The sequence below is a fragment of the Pongo abelii genome, chromosome 15 (assembly GCF_028885655.2).
Source record: "Pongo abelii isolate AG06213 chromosome 15, NHGRI_mPonAbe1-v2.0_pri, whole genome shotgun sequence".
Taxonomy (NCBI): Eukaryota; Metazoa; Chordata; class Mammalia; order Primates; family Hominidae; genus Pongo; species Pongo abelii.
Window position 1 is genome coordinate 97,634,069 of NC_072000.2, and position 21,641 is coordinate 97,655,709.

General features: G+C 41.4%; 1 protein-coding gene across 2 annotated transcripts in view; it reads right to left on the reverse strand.

The window, feature by feature from the left end:
* Nucleotides 1-21,641, reverse strand: part of BTBD7 (BTB domain containing 7) — a 98,492-nt gene that overhangs the window by 20,718 nt on the left and 56,133 nt on the right. For both annotated transcript variants that reach the window (XM_024231537.3, XM_054530427.2), the window contains exons 4-5: nt 5,547-5,755; nt 3,365-3,440 (exon numbers count right to left, since the gene is read on the reverse strand). In XM_024231537.3, the coding sequence (XP_024087305.2) occupies nt 3,365-3,440; nt 5,547-5,755 (285 nt within the window). The remainder of the gene's footprint in view (nt 1-3,364; nt 3,441-5,546; nt 5,756-21,641) is intronic.

The following is a 21,641-nucleotide window of genomic DNA, read 5'->3' on the forward strand; positions in this document are numbered from 1 at the left end:
CTAAGTTTTTTTTCTGGATTCATTCAGAATAAAATTGTTAACTGTGTAGAAAAGACTCGTTTTTTTTCCCCTTGCCTAGCTATGATTTAGCTTCATACTTATTTAAGGCATTCTGCTTTTCAAAATATTTTTTTTTTCTTAAAGTAGCGACATCCTGTTTTCATATAAAATCTTATATGAAACCCCCAAATATGTGACAGGTAAGGGCAGACTCCTTCTGTATAAAACTGACTGAAACAAAGCTATGGCCTGCTTCACTTAGCATCCTTCTTATCCCCTCAGAACCTTCCACTAACCCAATGTGGAAACTACCTTTTATTTTTTTATTATTATTATTTTTTAAGACGGAGTCTTGCTCTGTTGCCCAGCCTAGAGTGCAGTGGCATGATCTTGGCTCACTGCAACCTCCACCTCCTGGGTTCAAGCGATTGTCCTGCCTCAGCCTCCCGAGTAGCTGGGATTGTAGGCACCCGCCACCACACTCAGCGAATTTTTGTATTTTTAGTAGAGACGGGGTTTCACCATGTTGGCCAGGCTGGTCTCAAACTCCTGACCTCAGCTGATCCACCCACCTTGGCCTTCCAAAGTGCTGGGATTACAGGCGTGAGCCACTGCGCCCAGCCTAGCGACTATTTTCCTAAGGAAAATTTTAACCCTTAAGGATGCCTGTTATCTGCCCCAAATAAATGACATTTCATCATTACCAACTTTACATCACTGAACAAGCTTATGGTCTATAACATTTACACAGAGTTATATACAATCGGTTCTTATTTTCTGAAGTAGTTATGAAGTCAACACAAACAATGAACCAGTGAATACTGAACTATTGTTCATAGGCAAAACACAGGGTTAGGTTCCTGTGAGCCTCTGGGCACATTTTTGTCAAATGATTAAGACAGAACCTTGTTTTATGTGTTTCTGTTTAAAGACACTTTATTTAATATATGTGGCTGATTCATTAACACTAACCTCACGACCAACAGCACTGTAACTCACGCCTGAATGAAGCTTACCTAACTCATGTATTGTCTCTCTATGGCACACCACAGCCTTCCTGTTCTCAGGAACACTAGACAGCACTTCAGTACCACACCTGGGGGCCATCTTGAACAGTGAGATCACGAAAACATAAAAATGTAAAAAATGTGGCACTCGGTAAGGAGATCTGAAACAAGAAGGCAGAGTGCCTCTGTCTTGTTAGAACTCAGCTGGGAATGTGCTTGTTGGGAGACCAGGCTTTTTGCTACTCCGTGAATGACCATGAAAGTATCACCAGTATGGATTTTGGGGTTACAAATAAATTTCAGTGACTAGATAAGTTGACAAATATAAAAGCTACGAATAAGAACTAATTGTATACTGGCATTTAAAAAACTTTCTAAATCAATTGTAATGGTTTTCATATTTAAAAAAATTCATAACTTGCTGGGCATGGTGGGATCATCTGAGGTCAGGAGTTTGAGAACAGCCTGGCCAACATGGTGAAACCTTGTCTCTACTAAAAATACAAAAATTAGCCACGCGTGGTGGCACGTGCCTGAAATCCCAGCTACTCAGGAGGCTGAGGAAGGAGAATAGCTTGAACCCGGGAGGCAGAGGTTGCAGTGAGCTGAGATTGCGCCACTATACTCCAGCCTGGGAGACAGAGCAAGACTCCATCTCAAAAAAAAATAATAAAATTTAAAAAAAAATAAAAAATCATAACTTTGCTGCTCTCTGAAATAAAATTTTAAAAATAAAAATAAACACATTCAAATCTGAGAATTGCTAAAGGTTTTTGCCAGCCACAGAAAAAAAATTGGAGAAATAGAAGGACTGCTTTTGTTCCCTAGAGCTTGGATAGTAGCACATTAAAGAAACACAATAAAAAGGCTTAAAGGCAGGTTTAGCACATTTTTTATATTTAAAAATGTGACAAAACAACTCTATAAATGTAATAAAATCCACTGACTTGAACACTTCAAACCGGTGAACTTTAAGATACATAAATTATATCTAAATAAAGCTATCGAAAGGTGACAGAAAAGGGAAATCAGTATTTAATTTTTCAATTAAAAATTTTAAATTTAGATTCAGTACATAAAGGAATACAATGATGTTTGAGGGAAGGAGGACAGGAGGGTGGACACTACACACAAACAAAAGACTGCTGTAGAATCACAAATTTCCAGAGTGGAAAGCCCAGCCTCCGACATATGATGCTTCCTTCTCTTCTGCAGTGACCCCACTGGAAGGCCATTCGGAAGTATTATTTATTTCTCTTTTACCTTCCACAACATTTTTTTTTTTTTTTTTTTTTTTTTTTTTTTTTTTTTTTTGGAGACGAAGTTTTGCTCTTGTTGCCCAGGCTGGAGTGCAATGGCGCCAACTTGGCTCACCACAACCTCCGCCTCCCGGGTTCAAGTGATTCTCCTGCCTCAGCTTCCCAGGTAGCAGGGATTACAGGTGCATGCCACCACGCCCAGCTAATTTTTTATTGTTGGTAGAGACGGGGTTTCTCCATGTTGGTCAGGCTGGTCTCCAACTTCCAACCTCAGGTGATCTGCCCGCCTCGGCCTCCCAAAGTGCTGAGATTACAGGCGTGAGCCACTGCACCCAGCCTACTTTCTACAACATTAAAAAAAAACAATGAATGCTTTTTTATTTGTACTCTCTTTTTTTGAGTCTCGCTCTGTCACCCATGCGCGGGGTGCAGTAGTGCAATCTCAGCTCACTGCAACCTCTGCCTCCCAGGTTCAAGTGATTCTCATGCCTCAGCCTCCCAAGTAGCTGGGAGTACAGGCACGTGCCACCACTTCCCACTAATTTTTGTATTTTTAGTAGAGGCGGGATTCTGCCATGTTGGCCAGGCTGGTCTCAAACTCCTGACCTCAGGTCAGCCTGTACTCGTATTTTTAAATTGAGGTTAAAATTCATATAACACAAAACTTATTTAAAACATTTTAAAGCATACCATTCAGTGGCTCTTACTATACTTGTATTGTTGTGCAACCATCAACACTAATTCCACATTTTCATCAACATTATGCTTTTGTAATACTTTAGTCATTATATGAAATTATATGAAATTTTTCATTCTAGTACTTCCATGAATCAGTCATGTTTTATTAAGCACCTAAGAACATAATAAAAAGTATCCTTTTAAAGCCGCAAAATAAGACTTGCTGATATATTTATTTTAATAAACTATACCCTGTCCACTAAAAGATTTTGCCGATGGTAAAAACTTTCATTTTCACCAGGCAACAGTGTCAATTTTCAAGACTGATGTGCGGCATGCATTTCTATGAGCTTCTGGGAATATAAGAACCACCAAAAATGTACACACTGTGACTAGCGCAAGCTAATTTTCTGAGCTTACCTCTATCTGCTATTCTTTTCATCAACTGGTGCTCTCCCCATTTAATCAGATATTTAAGGATATCTTGTTCACTTGCCTATAATAAAAAATGGTTTATATTTATTTTAGTGAAATTAGATAAGTGGTTAATTTCATTAAGGACTTTTCGTAGGTGGGAAATACAGCATGCAACTTACCATGTTTCACTCTTTCCATTGACTGTTTGAAGTTTTAGTGTTAAATCTGTGGTCCATCAACAGGAAATACATAAGACTGCATTACATATATTTTATCCAGTAACCTCAATCTTGGCTCCAACTAATTTTTAAATTTCATTTCTATCTTCTTTTTCTGTAACCTGCTCCCTTCCTATTTTATTTTTTCATTTTAATTTTTCCTTTTGAGATGGACTCTATTGCCCAGGCTGGAGTGCAGCAGTGCCGTCATGGGTCTATGCAGCCTCAACCTCCTGGGCTCAAGTGATTCTCCCCGCTTCAGCCTCCTGAGCAGTTGGGACTACAGGTGTGTGCTACCACACCCAGCTAATTTTTTTTTTTTTTTTTTTTTGAGAGGGAGTCTTGCGCTGTTGCCCAGGCTGGAGTGCAGTGGCGTGATCTTGACTCCCTGCAAGCTCCTCCTCCCGGGTTCACGCCATTCTCCTGTCTCAGTCTCCCGAGTAGCTGGGACTACAGGCGCCCGCCACCATGCCCGGCTAATTTTTTTGTATTTTTAGTAGAGACGGGGTTTTACCTTGTTAGTCAGGATGGTCTCGATCTCCTGACCTCGTGATCCGTCCGCCTTGGCCTCCCAAAGTGGCTAATTATTTTTTTTATTTTTTGTACAAATGGGGTCCCACCTGTTGCCAAGGCTGGTCTCGCACATCCGGGCTCAAGCAACCCACTTCCTATTTTAAATTTATTTTATCTTACTATGTGGTTTCTATATAGCTGCCTTAAATTCTCTTTTGGAAGAAAACAGAGATAAGTAAATGGAAGTGTAAGTATAGGGTATAGGCAGAGTAACTACTCTCTCCTGGAGGGACAGGAAAAACAAGTCAGTCAACTTGTTTTGGCAGAAGAAACTACAATCTCTACAAGGTATTCTACTGGTTGGTGAAGCACAATCTGTGAAATGGTAATGTACCCCTCATTTCTTTGTATTTTATTTAAAATCTTAGAGCAAATCTAGGCTGCTAAGTTTTTTTTTTTTTTTTAATACTTTCTAAGAAGGAATGCAAAGCTCCTAAAGACAATAATCTAAGAGAACTAACAACTTCTAACACAAACACAAAGCACCCAGTTTTGATCAGGACAATGAGACAAGGTTAATGAACAAAGATGCTCCATAAATCAAGCCCAAGTATGACATCTGTACTGCAATCAAAGCAACATACAAAGGAAAAGCACAGATGCTGAGTGTATTATTTAACTCTCCACTTCATTTCTGACTAAAATGGTAGCATTTTATTATTTTTCTAGTACAAATACAAAGAAATAGGAAGTGGCTCAATGGGTTTATGTCTTTAATAGCATTAAAACAGTTGTACAGTTTTTAGCATAAAATTCATATAGCCAATGCACAAAAATTAAGCTTGAATATACTTTGCCTGTTAAGTATTTTCTGTAATATATAAAATCTATTATTAATGTAAATTTCCAAATTAAATTGACATTTAAGTCAAGAACACAAGAATTTGCTAAAAACTACTTCTGGTTAAAAATAAGTAGTTGAAAACATTACTGTACTTTGGAAGAACACATGCACTGAATTTTGATAAAAATTTGGGCAGATCAGACACTGAATATTATTTTTACTTTGTGCTGCTGAAGCTACTGTCTACAATCTAAGTATGTGATACTCCACCAAAAGTAAGAAACCACTATAGAGAAGCTACATTAATAGAAGTCAAGAAAATCATGTTGGGATGTGCTTCTGACCTTGCCTACTGCCCCAATCTCTTTTTGGTGCATTTGGCTGGGACCTGGGCTTGTTCAATGTTGAGTCATGGTAGCAGTGTACATGAAGAGCCAGGGAGACAGAAGGCTTTTGTTGTACAACTATGAAGAGGGCAGTCCTGGGTGGTTTGATCACAGCCTGTTTCTCTTCCCCTGCCCTACCCTAGATGGAAGAGTAATAGAGCATAGATGGGTTTCTTGGCGCACATATGAATGACAATGAGTTTGAGAGGTGTTTAAATGATTACCTGTAGGTAGTCAGACTGGATAGCAGTAAGCAGATGGTCTTTGCTGAGTTCATAAAAAACATCCGAAGTCATGACCTGGGAAAATTCCTCACAGAGGAAATGTAAAGCTTGTCGGTGCACCCATTTAGAGCCATATGGATGAGAACTCCACTTGAGGATGGCAATTAAGGTATCTAATGAGATGCTCTCAGCAATGATATCCTCACAGCCTAAAAGAGAAGGCAAATACTTCTTGAGATTAATCATAAATATTACTTATTGAACATTAGTGTGCTAGGCACGATATTTAAAAGTCACAATAGCAAAAAAGAACTCAAGGAGATAAATAAAATCTCATGAAAATCACCAAGACTTGGTGGGATGGGTAAACAACAGACTATGGCATCTATAGAAAATCTGCTGCCTTACGGAGATGGATCTACAGAAAAAGGCAGAGAATCCTCCCAAGTTCAAGATAATAAACATCTATGTGCAAATCCAATAATGTGAGTAAGACAGTATAGAGGAAGACATTGGACCAAAGGGGAAAGAAGAGTAGGCAAAAAGGCTGCAGTGGTGGCAACTGGCTAGAGGAAAGATGTGGATGACACCTGACTGATGAGAGAACGCACACCTCAGAATAAGGTAGGTGGGCTGCCAGTTATGCAGACATCCACTCTTTGTATGAAAACATAGCACCCTGCATTGTTGACAGTTTAATCCTTCAGAAAATAGACAAAATACATCTGAGCTTAATTTTGGCAAACTTGAAAAAGGAAGTGAAGAGGACCAGGATCCTGGAGAAAGCAACTATGGCATTTCAAGAACTCAAGGAAGAAAAGAAAACCTAAGAAGACTCAACTCTCCTTCTTAGGAAAGATCATTTCGAAATATAAAGATAAAATATAAGTAAAAATCTGAGTGACAAAGATTATGGGAGTGAGAATGGCTAAAGTTGAACAGAAATTTTTCATTAAGCTTACTATAAAACAAAAAACAATCCTGATAATGTGAAAACAAACAAACAAACAAACAAACAAAAAACATGTGTTTAAACACCACCACCAGGCCGGACACAGTGGCTCTTGCTTGTAATCCCAGCACTCTGGGAGTCCAAGGCAGGCAGATCACCTAAGGTCAGGAGTTAAGACCAGTCTGGCTAACATGGTGAAACCCAGTCTCTACTAAAAATACAAAAATTAGCTGGGTGTCCTGTAATCCCAGCTACTCGGGAGGCTAAGGCAGGAGAATCACTTGAACTTGAGAGGCGGAGGTTGAAGTGAGCCGAAATTGTGTCCGAAATCGTGTCACTACACTCCAGCCTGGGCAACAAAGCAAGACTCCGTCTCAAAAAAAATAAAATAAAATAAACACCACCAAACTATGGCTACACAGAAAGGGCATAAATGAACTCCAGAGACTTCTAAAGTTCAAAGCTGTTTGTGAAACCATGAAAGGTGTAAAGACAAAGGGAGTGAATCCCACTTTCAAGTGATAGAAGATAGTGAGTAGCAATATGGAGTCCACAAAAAGTAATCCCTCATTCCCTTTTCTGATATGGTACCAGATGAGGAGAAATATCATAGATAACCGTATAACTTGATTTCCACAAAGCATTTACAAAATATTTCATGATGCTGCTAAACTGTAAGCACCACAAGATAGGGACTGCTATCTTCAATGTATTCCTAGCACCTTCTCGCACCTGTGCTAAACCTGTGCTAAATAAAAATGTGTTGAATGTACAAATGAGATCTTTGCAGATAAGATGAAGAGACAGGGGATGGGATGACAGGACAGTGGTTAACAGAACCATTCACAAACAGCACTGATTAACTTGATGCGTGGAGTGGGAAGTTGGTTTTTGCCATGTTTATCAAGAACTTGGGGCCAGGTGCGGCGGTGCACGCCTGTAATCCCAGCACTTTGGGAGGCTGAGGCAGGTGAATCACCTGAGGTCAGGAGTTCGAGACCAGCTTGGCCAACATGGTGAAATCCCATCTCTACTAAAAATACAAAAATCAGCTGGGTGTGGCGGCACGTGCCTGTAATCCCAGCTACTCGGGAGGCTGAGGCAGGAGAATTGCTTGAACCCGGGAAGTGGAGGTTGCAGTGAGCTGAGATCGCACCACTGCACTCCAGCCTGGGCGACAGAGTGAGACTCTGTCTTGAAACAAACAAACAAACAAACAAAAATCTTGGATAATGATGTGGAAAGTATGTTTCAAAATCTTCAGATGACTCTAAACTTGGAAACACAGTTAACACCACACTGCATAGCAGAATCATAATTGCCTAAAAAGACTGATCAAAATGAAGCTGAAATATAACTAGGAGAATTAGTTCTACATTTAAAGAAATCGACTGCACAGCAGATGACGGTTGGCTTAACTGGAACTATATAAAATATCTGGGTTTTTTTTTTTTTTTAACTGAATGAATGCAAAATGTGACATGGCTGTTATAGATCTGAAGCAATCTCAGGCTTTTCAGGTACGAGCATCGAGCCGTAATCAAAGGACTAATGTTGCTGCTTTCTGTGGAGTGCTGTGTTGTTCTGGGCCCCGTGGGTCAGTTTAGATGAGCACTGACCAAACTGCAAGAGTCTTAGGAGGGCAAGGGAATAGTAGAGAGTTTGCAACTTATCACAGGAAAAAAGCTCCAAGCAAGAGATTATTTGGGTTATGTAAGAGAAACCTGAGGAGAGACATAAGAGCTGTCTTTAAATGCCTCTTCATGAGGCAGAGAAGAAATAACTGATTTATCCGTTGTTCCTAGGAAACAGATAGATGTTAAAAGCAGGGAGATTTTGGCTCAATGATAAGAAATTTCTAATTAGAATTTCCATCCTCTTCTCCCATCAAAAAAAGGATCCCTCTAGAAAGTGTCAGAGCAGAGGCTGGCTCGTCACATTAGGGATAGAGTATAAGGAACCCTGACACTGGAAAGGAACTAAAGTCAGAAGACATCCAAGATGATTTCATCACAAAGACAAAACCGTTTCTATAAAGATGGTAACAGAGCAAACGAAAGATGTCTTTATTCCAAGCACTAAAAGAATATCCCTATAAGGAACACAATGAGACCACCACATTTATATCCACATATAGATGACACACAAAGGCATGAAGATGTGCTAATGAGAAGTGGGAAATATGGGAAAGTTTTCAACAGTCATCATTTTATGATGAGCCTTTGAGCCTTGAATGCCAAGCTGAGGAGGACAGACCTCATTCAGTAGCCAGTGGAGGTCCTCTGTTGGCCTGTTGTTTTAAAGTGGGTATTGGAATAGAATTGAGTGGGATGAGTTAATCTGATAGGAAAGGCAATCTCATAGATGTGTCTGGGAGTGAAGCAGGGGAAATGAGAGAAAAGCTGGTGATTTAAAATGATGTGTCACAATCCCACTAAACCAGGATACTGGCAGAGGTGAAGAAAAAAAATAAAAGATAACATGATCACAAATATCACAAATATTTAAACTGCTGAGGTTTACAAAGAAGCAGGATACAGTAGGAAAAAAAATGGGCTTTAAAATCAGATTGGACTTGAAATCCTAGCGCTGCCACTCAGTAGCAAAATCACTTTAGGCAAATCACTTAACTCTTTAAGAGTCTGAAATGTTCTCATCTGCAAAGCTGAGATTGTTTCCTACCTCACAGGGTTGTTATGGGATTTAAACGAGACCATACTCTTGACACTCTACATTTGTTCAAACAGTCTGGAGTACCTAAGCTGAGTACCATGAATACCCCGCTCTTTTCACTGCCTGGTGATGTCACTTGCCCCACGGCCTTCACCTCATTATATCCCTGACTTCCCAGTTGATAGCTCCAAGCCTGAGCTGACTCCCAGTCACACCTGACTTTCACATGGATTTTCCACAGACATCTTAAATGCCAAAGTCAATTCATTTCCTCTGGGAAATCTGGTCCTCTTCAGTCACCAAAGCCAGAGATCTGAGTACTATTATTGGGTCCCTCTCCGGACGCCCATATCCAATCTATCACCAGATATTGTTCATTCTTCTTTTCAATCCAACTCCTCCACAGAATCTCCATTGAATTTTTACCACCTCCTTTTCAGAACCTGATACTTTTCCCCTGCATTATTGAAATGGCTTTTAAAAAATTCCCACCTCCAGCCTTTCCCTTTCAAATCTGCTCTCTGTACTGTTGCCAGAATGATCTTTTAAAATGTAAATTATATATGCCTCTTTAACGAATTATTCAATAGCTTCATGCTACAAATGATTTCAAGAAAAAGTCCAAGCTACAACTCCCTTGATGATCTGGCACCTGCCTACTCCCCAGCCCATCCCTGCGCAGACTCTACACTCCAGTCATACTGTGTCCTTTCCAATTCTCCAGAAGTCCACCAAACGCTTGCTCCTCCAGGCTTTTGTGTATGTTGTTCCATTTTTCTGAAATGCCCCTAACTCTTTTTCTTAACTCCTCTGCATCTTTAAGTCTCAGCTTAGATGCTGCCTCTTTTAAGAGCCTACTTTGATACTGCTCCTCAAAGCCTTAGGTCAGGTGTTCCTCCTATCTAAAAGTTTCTCTGGCACCCTGTGTTTGTCTGTAACAGCACAAAACTCTTATACTACTATATCTTTCTTATATATATTTGTCTGACTCTTCCACCAGCCTAAGTTCCTTTTCTGTAAAAGCCCCATCTTATCTGATTCTATAGTGTCTGCCACCTAGTAGATAATTAACTAAAAGCAAATAATAATAGTAGCTAACATTCTTGAAAACTTATTATGTATATGTACCAGGCTCTGTGTTAATTGCTTACTTTAGAATATTTAATTTTAGCACTTCTTCTCAAAGAAGGGTGTATTATTATTACTATTATTATCATCCCCATTTTATAGATGAGAAAACTAAGACTCAGAAAGATTAAGTAGGTTATCCAAGGTTACACATCTAGGAAGAAGACAAGTCCTACCTAAACATATCCTTCTTTCCCCTCCCAAAAGTTTCCCTTCCCTGCCTTTTATGCCTCTAACTTAGACTTAGACTTTTTTTTTGAGACAGAGTTTTGCTCAGCCGCCCAGGCTGGAGTACAGCAGCACGATCTCGGCTCACTGCAACCACCATCTCCTGGGTTCAAGGGATTCTCCCGTCTCAGCCTCCAATGTAGCTGGGATTACAGGCACCCACCATCATGCTGGGCTAATTTTTTGTATTTTAGTAGAGACGGGGTTTCACCATGTTGGCCAGGCTGGTCTTGAACTCTTGACCTCAGGTGATCCGCCCGCCTCGGCCTCCCAAAGTGCTAGGATTACAGGTGTAAGCCACTGCACCCAGCTCTAACTTAGGACTTTTACTAATCAATGCTCATTAGAACTTATCTAGAACTACTTATCTCATAAGCAGAAAGCACCTTATAAATACACCAAACATGGTGATATTAACTCAAAAATGTAAAAGGAAGACAGGTAAACAACTGGAATGTTGGTATAAAGAGTTTTATCTTATAATGTCAAAATTAATGTTTTAATCTGATGGTAAAGGATTTCAATTAATGATAATACAACTTTGTCAAGGTTATCAATACTAGAATGAAAATGTAAATATAGCAGCAAGGCAGAAGGGATGCTGGCAGGGAAAGGCCAACAAGTGGGTGCTGAGAGGCTTTACACGGTGCCACATCCTTGGTAATGGACAAGTCCTGTAGGTACAAAACCATCAGCACACTCAAAGATGGTCAGACTCTTGGTGACAAAGTGATCCTAACACAAACCCATGACACATGCGTAGATCAGAATGCTTACTCATGGGCAGTACAGAGAGTCAGTTCTAGTGAGCAGAATGTCATGTGTTCTCTCTCGGCACTTTGCAAACTATCGCGAGTCACGCTACAGTTTTTTCTTTCTTTTTAAATTTCCAACGTGTCCTGGACCAATACTTTAGTAAAATTCAGCAAAAACACCGCTTGAATATTGTGGCAGTTGTTTAAAGTTTCTAAATGCTTGTTAATTTCTGTACCTATCTCACTCACTGCAGACATGCTTTGAATAGTACTGCTCTGTCTAGAGTCCCTTTCCTCTTTTGGGAACAGGGCTTGCCTTCTTCCCTCCTATCACGTGAAGAGTACGCTGTGACTAGCTTATTGGTCCCAGGAGGAGAATGAGCAGCCCTGGGAACACAGCCACCCCTGCTGACCCACAGTGGCAATGAGAGAGGCCCCAGCTGCTGCAAACTGAAGCAGAAATGCCCCACCTAACCCAGAAACTTATGAGAAATAAATGTTTGTTGTGATATACCACTGAGGTTCTCAGATTGTTTCTTATACAGCAATGGTTGACTAATAAACCAGTTAGCTTTTTAGATCAACTCAAAAGCTTTTATTTCTATTTTTTTGAGATGGAGTTTCACTCTTGTTGCCAGACTGGAGTGCAGTGGCATGATCTCAGCTCACTGCAACCTCAGCTCTCCGGGTTCAAGCAATTCTACCGCCTCAGCCTCCTGAGTAGCTGGGATTACAGGCGCCTGCCACAACACCCAGCTAATTTTTCTATTTTTAGTAGAGACGGGATTTTGACATGTTGGCCAGGCTAGTCTTGAACTCCTGACCTCAGGTGATCCCACCCACCTCAGCCTCCCAAAGTGCTGGGATTACAGGCGTGAGCCACTGCGCCTGGCCAAAAGCTTTTATTAACAGCCAAGCGTGGTGGTGGGCATCTGTAATCCCACACTTTAAGAGGCTGAGGCAGGTAGATAACCCGAGGCCAGGAGTTTGAGACAAGCCTGGCCAACATGGCGAAACCCATTCTCTACTAAAAATACAAAAATTAGCTGAGTGTGGTGGCATGTGTCTGTAGTCCCAGCTACTCGGGAGGCTGAGGCAGGATAATCACTTGAATCCAGGAGGCAGAGGTTGCAGTGAGCCGAGGTTGCGCCACTGTACTCCAGCCTGGGCAACAGAGCGAGACTCTGTCTCAAAAAAAAAAAAAAAAAAAAAAAAAAAGCTTTTATTAACAATTTCCTGGTAACAGAAAAATTCCACCTGTAGCCAAAGCATTTAATGGATAAAAGGCACCAATATATTCCGCTCAGGCAGACTTTCAGTCATGCTGTTGGGAGGTTGGCAGGTAGTACAAAGTCAACTTCTTACAATTTCTTTTGCTTATGTGATAACCACACTTTACAGATCCATCTCCTACTTATTTAATCCTTTCCTCTATTCTCTTTTACTAGGATATTTTCTTTCTAATCTTTAATGTAAGCAAAAATACCTTCCCTCAAAACATTGAGTAACATAACCAATATGAATGAATGACCAAGGCTGAAGGCTGAGACTTAAAGAGCTAACAAATCAATCTGAAATTCAGTAACACAAATGACTGTATTGCTGCATGTTAAATAGGATCACTTTCTGTTTTTATTATCAATTTTTGTTTCTCCTTTTCATGTTTGTCCCTCTGGTAACTAAAAATAGCCTCAATGTTGACGGTTCTCCTGAATACACTGTCAGGATCTTTGTTTCCCCCTTACTTATTATTCCTACAATGCCACCCTATTTGTTTCACCAATACCAGTGGGAACCTTTCCACTGGCTCATGTCCATCAGGAAATGTATAAACGGCTTCCAGATTCATATTGAGGTCGGGGTGGAAAGAGGAAGGAAGAAACAGGCAAAGGGGAAAGGAAAAAGGAACAGGGAGATTACAGTTTGCCATGCAACATAAAACAAGATCGTAAGTTTAGAGGAGGGCCGGCCTTAGACTTGGCATGGTGACTCTTCAGAGGCACCAGAGTTAGAAATAAGAACTGAAGTACAAACAGGCTTGAGAGAAAAGTTGCTTCAATTCTTTCTTACTAGCCAGTACATGACTGATTCAGAACCCTGAGAAAAGAAATTAAGAAATAAAGGAAGTGAGTGTGGCAGGAAGTGAAAGACCATAGGTTTTAAATTCAGGCAGCTGCATCACTAAATTCTTGACCCTCACTCAGCCTGTACCAGATTAAAACACATCCTGTCCAGGTGCGATGGCTCAAACCTTTAATCCCAGCACTTTGGGAGGCCAAGACGGGAGGATCGTTTGGGCTCAGGAGTTCGAGACCAGCCTGGGCAATATGGTGAAACCTTGTCTCTACAAAAAATACAAAAATTAGGTGAGTATAGTGGTGCACGCCTGTAGTCCCAAGTACTCAGGAGGCTGATGTGGGAAGATTGCTTGAGCCTGGGAGGTAGAAGTTGCAGTGAGCCAAGAGATACCACTGTACTCCAGCTTGAATGACAGATGAGACCCTGTCTCAAAAAGACAAAACGAACAAAAACTACATCCTGTGGGCAGGCACAGTGGCTCATGCCTGTAATACCAGCACTTTCGGAGGCCGAGGCGGGCGGATCACGAGGTCAGGAGTTTGAGACCAGCCTGACCAACATGATGAAACCCCATCTCTACTAAAAATGCTACTCAGGACCTCAGGAGGCTGAGGCAGGAGAATCGCTTGAACCCGGGAGGTAGAGATTGCAGTGAGCCAAGACTGCACCACTGCACTCCAGCCTGGGCAACAGAATGAGACTCTGTCTCAAAAACAAAAAAAAACGAACCTACATCCTGTGAGTCTTATTTTCTCATGTCAGCTGAAAGAATCTGAAGTTCTGAGGATTATGCTGGAAATTGGGGAGAAATGTGTCTACACAGTACCCTATAAATCTTTAATTTCTACTCTGCCTTTCTGCCCTCCTTTGACCTCAATATCTAACCAATGTGTCCTACAGATTTGTCTTCAGAACGCCCTTCAATTAGTCTCTCTTCCATTCCCACTAGAATACCACCTTTGTTCAAATCCTTAGCATCTCACATACCAATTACTGAAAAGCTTCCTACTGTTTCCCTCCACCCAGGATTCCAATGCATACAGAGCACACTATTGAAAGGTTTAAGTTTTTTAAAACAGCACTATCATCACATCATACCTACAAATCTATTTTTAAAAGGCAACCAGGAATTCCGGATCCAAAGCAAAAACTGAGTGTCAGATATAAGGGTTAGAAGACAAGTCAACCTGCGCCTCAGTGTTCTGCACTGTCGGTCCTTAGACGCTGTGACTCTGAGAGCTGGTTGGATGAATGCTCCTCTCTACTATTTCTCAGGAGGACAATTCTGAAGAAGAGTCTAAACCCACGTGTCTGCAGTGGTGATCAGCTCAATGACCCACTCTTGTACTGCTCCCCCTCACTCCTGCTCATGGGATACTTACTGAATAAATGACCTGCATGTCAGCCTTTGATTTGGGCTGTGCTTTCGGCATGGACTGCGGGGAATGGGAGGAGACACCCAGCGAAGATAGCTAGTAACAGAAATGGCCCTAGAAAACAAGGTTCTTGAATGAGATTCTAGATCTACCTTACTCACTGACCAAATGGCAAAAGGTCTCCCCCTCCCATTCCTACTGGTAGGAGACATGGTGATAACCCCTGCACATAGTACCATGACAACACCAGGAGCAGATTAAAATGAGGTATATGTGGAAGGTAAAGTATCAGATCACCAATCATGGTGGCACTTGAATGGAATGGAAACATAGTGACTATAAGGCCTAGATACTGGCTGGATTAACAACTTTAGAGGCCGTGAACAAAGAGAATGACAGGCTCAGGTTAGCCAACCCTTGAATCTAGGCATTCTTCAAAGTCTGAAGACTTCCAGGTCAGTGTCTGAAAAGACCCTATTTCTTGCAGCTGCAGGGCAGACTGCCAAAATTCAGGCTCCAGACTTAAAAGATATCAGAACTACAAAGGAGATATGAAAGAAAGCCTTGACAGGTATTCTATGATAAAATCTGGGTCCTGGTAGGAACACTTGGACACAGAAACTTGGAATGGGGATATTTGGTTGGCTTAACTGAGAATATTAAACCCCAAGATTTACCTGAATTTTTTGGGCTAGGAGAAGCAGCTCCCCCAACTCCTTGCTAGAGAGCAGCAGCCTCCTTCATCTGGAGACCCTGCAGGTGCCTGAAAAGATAATGCTTGTTCTCTTTAAGATCAGTTCCTGCCTTCTCTCACCACCTCCAAACCAATAATGAGGATCATGTTCCCGGCACAGTCTGATTGGGCAAATACAGTCCCTGTTCTGGGAGGAAAGAGTGTAGGCACCCAAAGAACGATAAGACCTGGCTATATGCACTGGCAGGTCCTGAAGGTACACTCGTACAAGTGGATCCTGACTGTGTTGGATGAGGTGCAAGGTCTGTGGCAATACAGCAGCAGTTCATTCAGAACCCAGGGGATTCACTGCGGCATCTTCTGGTGCTTCTTTGCTGAGGGATAATGGAAACCTAGTGATTGTGGCAACTACTGATAAAGAAACTAAGAGCTCAAATACCTCTGGGATGAAGGTCTGGCTCACACCTGGTAGGATGCCTAGGCCTGCTGAAGTATTGGCAAGGAATGACAAAAATCTAGTTTGGGTGAGGGAAGAAGGACATTATGCTGATAATTGTTTCTCCACCATCTCCATCCCTATATGGTTCCAAGTCACAGTTGGCCAAAAGAGAAATGTGTGAAATTTGGAAGGCAGACATGACGCAGTGCCCATTACTCTCTAAAAGTCACTGTAGCTAGATGTGGTGACTGCTAGTCGCAGAGGTGCCAGGGGAGCCTAGATTTCCTCTGCTCTGCATCTAGCTCTTCCAACTGCAGCCTTGCTGACCAACACTGGCCCTGTGCCCATCCCCAGATGCATGACTACAGGTCCAGACACAACAGCCATTCTCCATTCAGGAGCTTGCCCTTCGCAGTCCCACTTTGGTGGCTGGATGTGCTTGGCTTCTCAGGTTGAATGGCTGGTAACTCCTCTGGAGCCTATTCTCCCTTTTGGACTCACTTCCCCAGCTTCTCCTACAATTGTTTAAGGTCCAATTCCTAGAATAATTCCCTTATCCTGTAGGTCAGAGTTGCTCAGCTTCCCTGACTGAACTTGGATGAGTTATGATGAGAATATCAGAGGAAACTTCTAGCCAGCTGTAGCAGCCGGACTGTGGCTAATCCCATCCTCTTCCCTGATTGAGTCTTTTGTAGAGGTGTGGCTGGCCACCATCTTGAAGATTCGGTGATGATGGAGCACACAAACTGATCTGAGTGATGCAAGAAATAGACTAAATTAAGCAACTCTTGTGCCCACTGCACAACCTCTCTGCCTTTCACCACAGCAGCCCAGTTACAGCACCCTGCCTCAGCCGTACCTTTGTATCTTTTGTTGTCTGCTGTGAAAATTCTGACCCTTGGCGTCGGCACCTCTGGGAATCTGCTGGGCACCTGTCCATATGCGAACCATGAGATGCAAGGGAGTGAACACCCTATTGGAAACACTTTTCCAGTGGAGGGATGGAAGGTGGTAGGTAAATGTCGCCTCTTTCTTCCCTCTGGAAGACAATCCTGAAGTACATTCCATGTGGCTCCTCAGTGAGTTCCTGTAGGATTATGCCTGATTGACCACAGCAGTGATCAGCTCAGAACACATGCTTGTATTGGCTTGCTCTCATTCCATTTCACTCATCAGTTACCCACTCCTATTCTCTGGTAGAATTTCCCAAAATAAACTTTTTGCTTCCAAGTCCTTATACGAGGCTCTACTTTTTGGAGGGAACCCAGGCTAAGAAAGAGCAGATACAAAAATCTCCAGTTTTGACACTGGTCTACAAGAAGTAATGTTATTTTTAATTGCCACTCTAGATTTTGGTCAAACTAATGGGTCATTCAGCCCTGGATTCCAGGTTACCTTTCTAGACTTTCATTTAAAAAAAATATTGAGCTTTGTGCAGGCTCTGTACTATATGTGAGGGATACAATGATAAATAATACAGCTCTTGATTTCAAGAAGCTAACAATGTACTAGAAAGGTAGAAAAAGAAGTAGGCAATCTCACCTCTATGTAGTAAGTACTACAAAAGGGGTGTACAAAAGGCTATGGTACACAGTGGGGGGCTACCTAAATTCTCAGGTGGATTGAGAATGGCAACGGACAGAACCTACATATAACCCACTACTGTGTGAATACCAGAAAACGGAGATTAGTGTTCATCTTAGGGTCTACTTGTCGCACTACATTTATGGCCACCTTAGTAATATACTTTCTGACAGACTGGACAATCTTAATCACTTCAGTTTGCTCTTTGTACCCCTATTCCTTTTATCTTCTTCGGCTTTCTTTTCTCAGAACACACCTAACTTTACCACTTCTCTGAACAGTTGGAAGAATATATAATTTATATTTTAGGCAAGGATGCATTATAGTTTGGCAAAAAAATTTTTAAAGTTGTATTTTTCTGTGTTTTGTTTCTTATATCCTTGTAGCTAATATTTGGAATTTGGTTGTCCCTGTTGGGTAAAGAGGCATAACACAGAGTGTAGTCTTAAAATTGCTTAACAGTGGTCACTTAACAGAAATACCATCTGAGAAAAGCATTGTTAGGCAATTTCATCATCGTGCGAACATCACTGTATGTACACACCTAGATGGTTTAAGGCCTATTACACACATAGGGTACACAGTATATAAAGCCATTTTTTTTGCTCATAGGCTATGAATCTGTACAGTGTGTCACTGTATTGAATACCATAGGCAACTATAATGCAATGGTATCTGTTCACTGAAACACATCTAAACATTATAAGGGTACTGTGAAAGTACATTATTACATAACCTTATAGGACCACTGTTGTACATGTGGTCTGCTGTTTACTGGATCATCATTATGTGGTACATGACCATTTATCCACACAGAAGCGTATCTTTCAAGTCTCTGTCCGTTTTAATAGTCTTGGCCATGCATGGTGGCTCACACCTGTAATCCCAGCACTTTGGGAGGCTTAGGTGGGGCAGATCTTTTGAGCCCAGGAGTCCAAGACCAGCCTGGGCAACACAGTGAGACCCTGTCTCTAAAAACAAATTTAAAAATTAGCCAGGCATGGTGGCATATGCCTGTAGTCCCAGCTACTTGGGAGGCTGAGGTGGGAGAACTGATTGAGCTTGGGAGGTCAAGGTTGCAGTTAGCTGTGATCATGCCACTGCAGCACTCCAGCCTGGGCAACAGAGCAAGACCTTGTCTCAAAAAAAGTCTCACAAGATTTTCCTGCAAGAGCTAAATGCCAGTCAGGCATTACTAATACTATATTTCCAATCTAAGTATCTTTTTATGCTCCCTTACAATACATTTTAGGTTATGTTCTGAGACAATCTCTGGATTATCTATCTGAAAGGGTACACAGGAACCTGTAACACTGGTTGCCTCTGTCAAGGGCAGCTGAGTGGCTGGGGAACAAAGTGGAAGGGTGGGGGACTCTTTACTGAATACCATGTTGAATTCTGTTCCGTGTGAATGTATTACCTATTAAAAGTTAAAAAAAAGTACCACCAGGCTATGGAAGCTGCCAGAAGTTCTTTTCCTTAGTGCTCTGTAAAAAATTAATCACTGACTATAAAACCAAGTGAATACTGGAAAGGAAATGAGAAGGCTATCTACCTGGAGAACATTAAAAGGGTCTAATGGGAAAGAGGCAATCACTGAGATTCATGCTGCATGTGTGTGAAAAGGTACACAATGTTTATATTCTTTATTCTTATAGCTTCTGACAAGTTGTGTGAGGGACAAAAGCAGACAAAGCTGGAAAAGCAGCTGAAAACTTCTAGGGAATAACTTTAGTAACTTAGTAGAGGAAGCTAAAACATACACACAATTCATAAACGATTTCTCTTCAAGCCATGACACACAGAAAAAAAATTTTTTTTTTTTTTTGAGATGGGGTCTCACTCTGTCACCCAGGCTACAGTGCAGTGGTGCGATCTCAGCTCACTGCAACCTCTGCCTCCCGGGTTCAAGCAATTCTCTGACCTCAGCTTCCTGAGTAGCTGGGATTACAGGCACGCACCACCACACCCAGAAAATTTTTGTATTTTTAGTAGAGACAGGGTTTCACCATGTTGGCCAGGCTGGTCCTGAAATCCCGACCTCAGGTGATCTGCCCACCTTGGCCTCCCAAAGTGCTGGGATTACGGGTGCGAGCCACTGTGCCCGGCTCAGGTTAATAATTCTTAAGGTACTCAATTGACTAGATTGATATTTCTTTAATGTTTATTTCATAAATTAGTGTTATCTAATACGGCATTTAAAATGTTTACATTTAAACGTGGGGGTAATGAGAATAGCATAATGAAGGGAAAGCATTCATGGGGATGTCAGTTCTCTGCACAGACACCACATATAGCCCTCTACTGTAATGCAGGGGGAGCTAACTCTGGGACCTACAGGAGGCCGGAAATCTCTGAAACTGAGCACATTCTTATATGCAGGCATCTTGCTGGAAGAGACAGAAAGGATATACCACTAGAGGTGGACTGACCAGAAACCCAATTCCAATTCTCTTTAGCTGTGTGATGTGTGAAATCTTTGCCTGTTTCCTTATCTGAAAAATGTGGATAATACCATCTACCCTAGGGGGTTACTTTGAGGATTAAATAATATACACACAGCTCTTAGTCCATTGCTTACCTTATGGTAAATGTTAAATGAATGACAGCTATTTCTATAATCAAAGTTCCCTGATAAGGGTACCCACTGTACTGATGTATTCTACTACCAAAGCAAGCACAGGATTTGCGGGGTGTGCAAGGGGGAAGGGAGGGAGTGTAGTCTGAAGAGAGCAGGGCAAGTCAAACACCTGTAATGAGAACAGACACAGTGACAACCCAAATGTATAATTTCCTGTCAGATTTATTAAAATGTTAAATAAAAACAATCCTCCTACTCAGCAGATTCAGCGGTTCACACCTCTTTATCTGAAAACAAAAGCTAGCCATTTACACCTGTATTTTGTTTACTATCCTCAGACCATTACCCCACTAGTGATGAATAGTAAATTATTATAATGGAATTAAGAATATCATTGAAGGGAAAAACCAAAGCTTTTGGGGTACAGCCATGTAATTATGTTTTTCAGCCAGGCGTGGTGGCTCACGCCTGTAATCCCAGCACTCTGGGAGGCCGAGGTGGGTGGATCACTTGAGGTCAGGAATTCGAGACCAGCCTGGCCAACATGGTGAAATCTCATCTCTACTAAAAATACAAAAAATTAGCTAGGCGTGGTGGTGGACACCTCTAATTCCAGCTACTTGGGAAGCTGAGGTAGGAGAATCGCTTGAACCCAGGAGGCGGAGGTTGCAGTGAGCTGAGATTGCACCACTGCACTCCAGTCTGGGCAACAAGGCTGAAACTCCATATGTATATATATATTAAAAAAAAAAAAAGTTTTTCAGAAAACTTTCTGATATCTTCTGGGTGGTTACCTCTTACATATGATCATGTGCTCCCTTCAAAACAGTGCATCTCACAGATGATTTCTCCTCAGAGATCATATTTCCTCTTCCCCCTACCTGGGGAAGAGTAGCTCTGGAATCACAAGGACCAGGATTCAAATCTTGGCCTTAACACCTTCTAGCTGTAAGATGGTAATGCAATAGTATTTGTTCATCTAAACACATCTAAACATTAAAAAGGTACAGTGGAAGTATGTATTTTATAACCTTATAGGACCACCGTTGTACATGTGGTCTGCTATTGACTGAAACATCATTATGTGGTACATGACTGTTTATCCATATAGAAGCATATCTTTCAAGTTTCTGTCCATTTTAATAGTCTTGGCCATACATAGTGGCTAAAGCATGTAATCCCAGCACTTAGGCGAGTGACAATATTTTTGGTACCCAGTATGGCTGTAAATGGAGGAAAAACCTACCATAGAGGACAACGTGAGTAAAGTGCTTGACACGGTGCCTGAAAAAGAACAGGTGCCCCACAAATTCTCCTGAACAAATGAATACACAGAGCATAAAACTTTTAAAAAGAATTAGTAATTTTGATATAAAATTTACAGATTTCATCTACTTACAGCAGAATGTATGTACTTTTAAGACCCTCACTATTTCCAGAACATTTCTTACGGTCTTTGCATGCCGCAGCCAAAGAGAGCTTTTAGAAAATACAAATGTAATCAGGTCACAAGATTTACGATAGTGAGGATAAAGCCCACTGTCTCAGTTTAGTATGCTGAATTCTTTATCTTATAGCCGTGTTTGCCTCTGTTGCCTCATTTCTT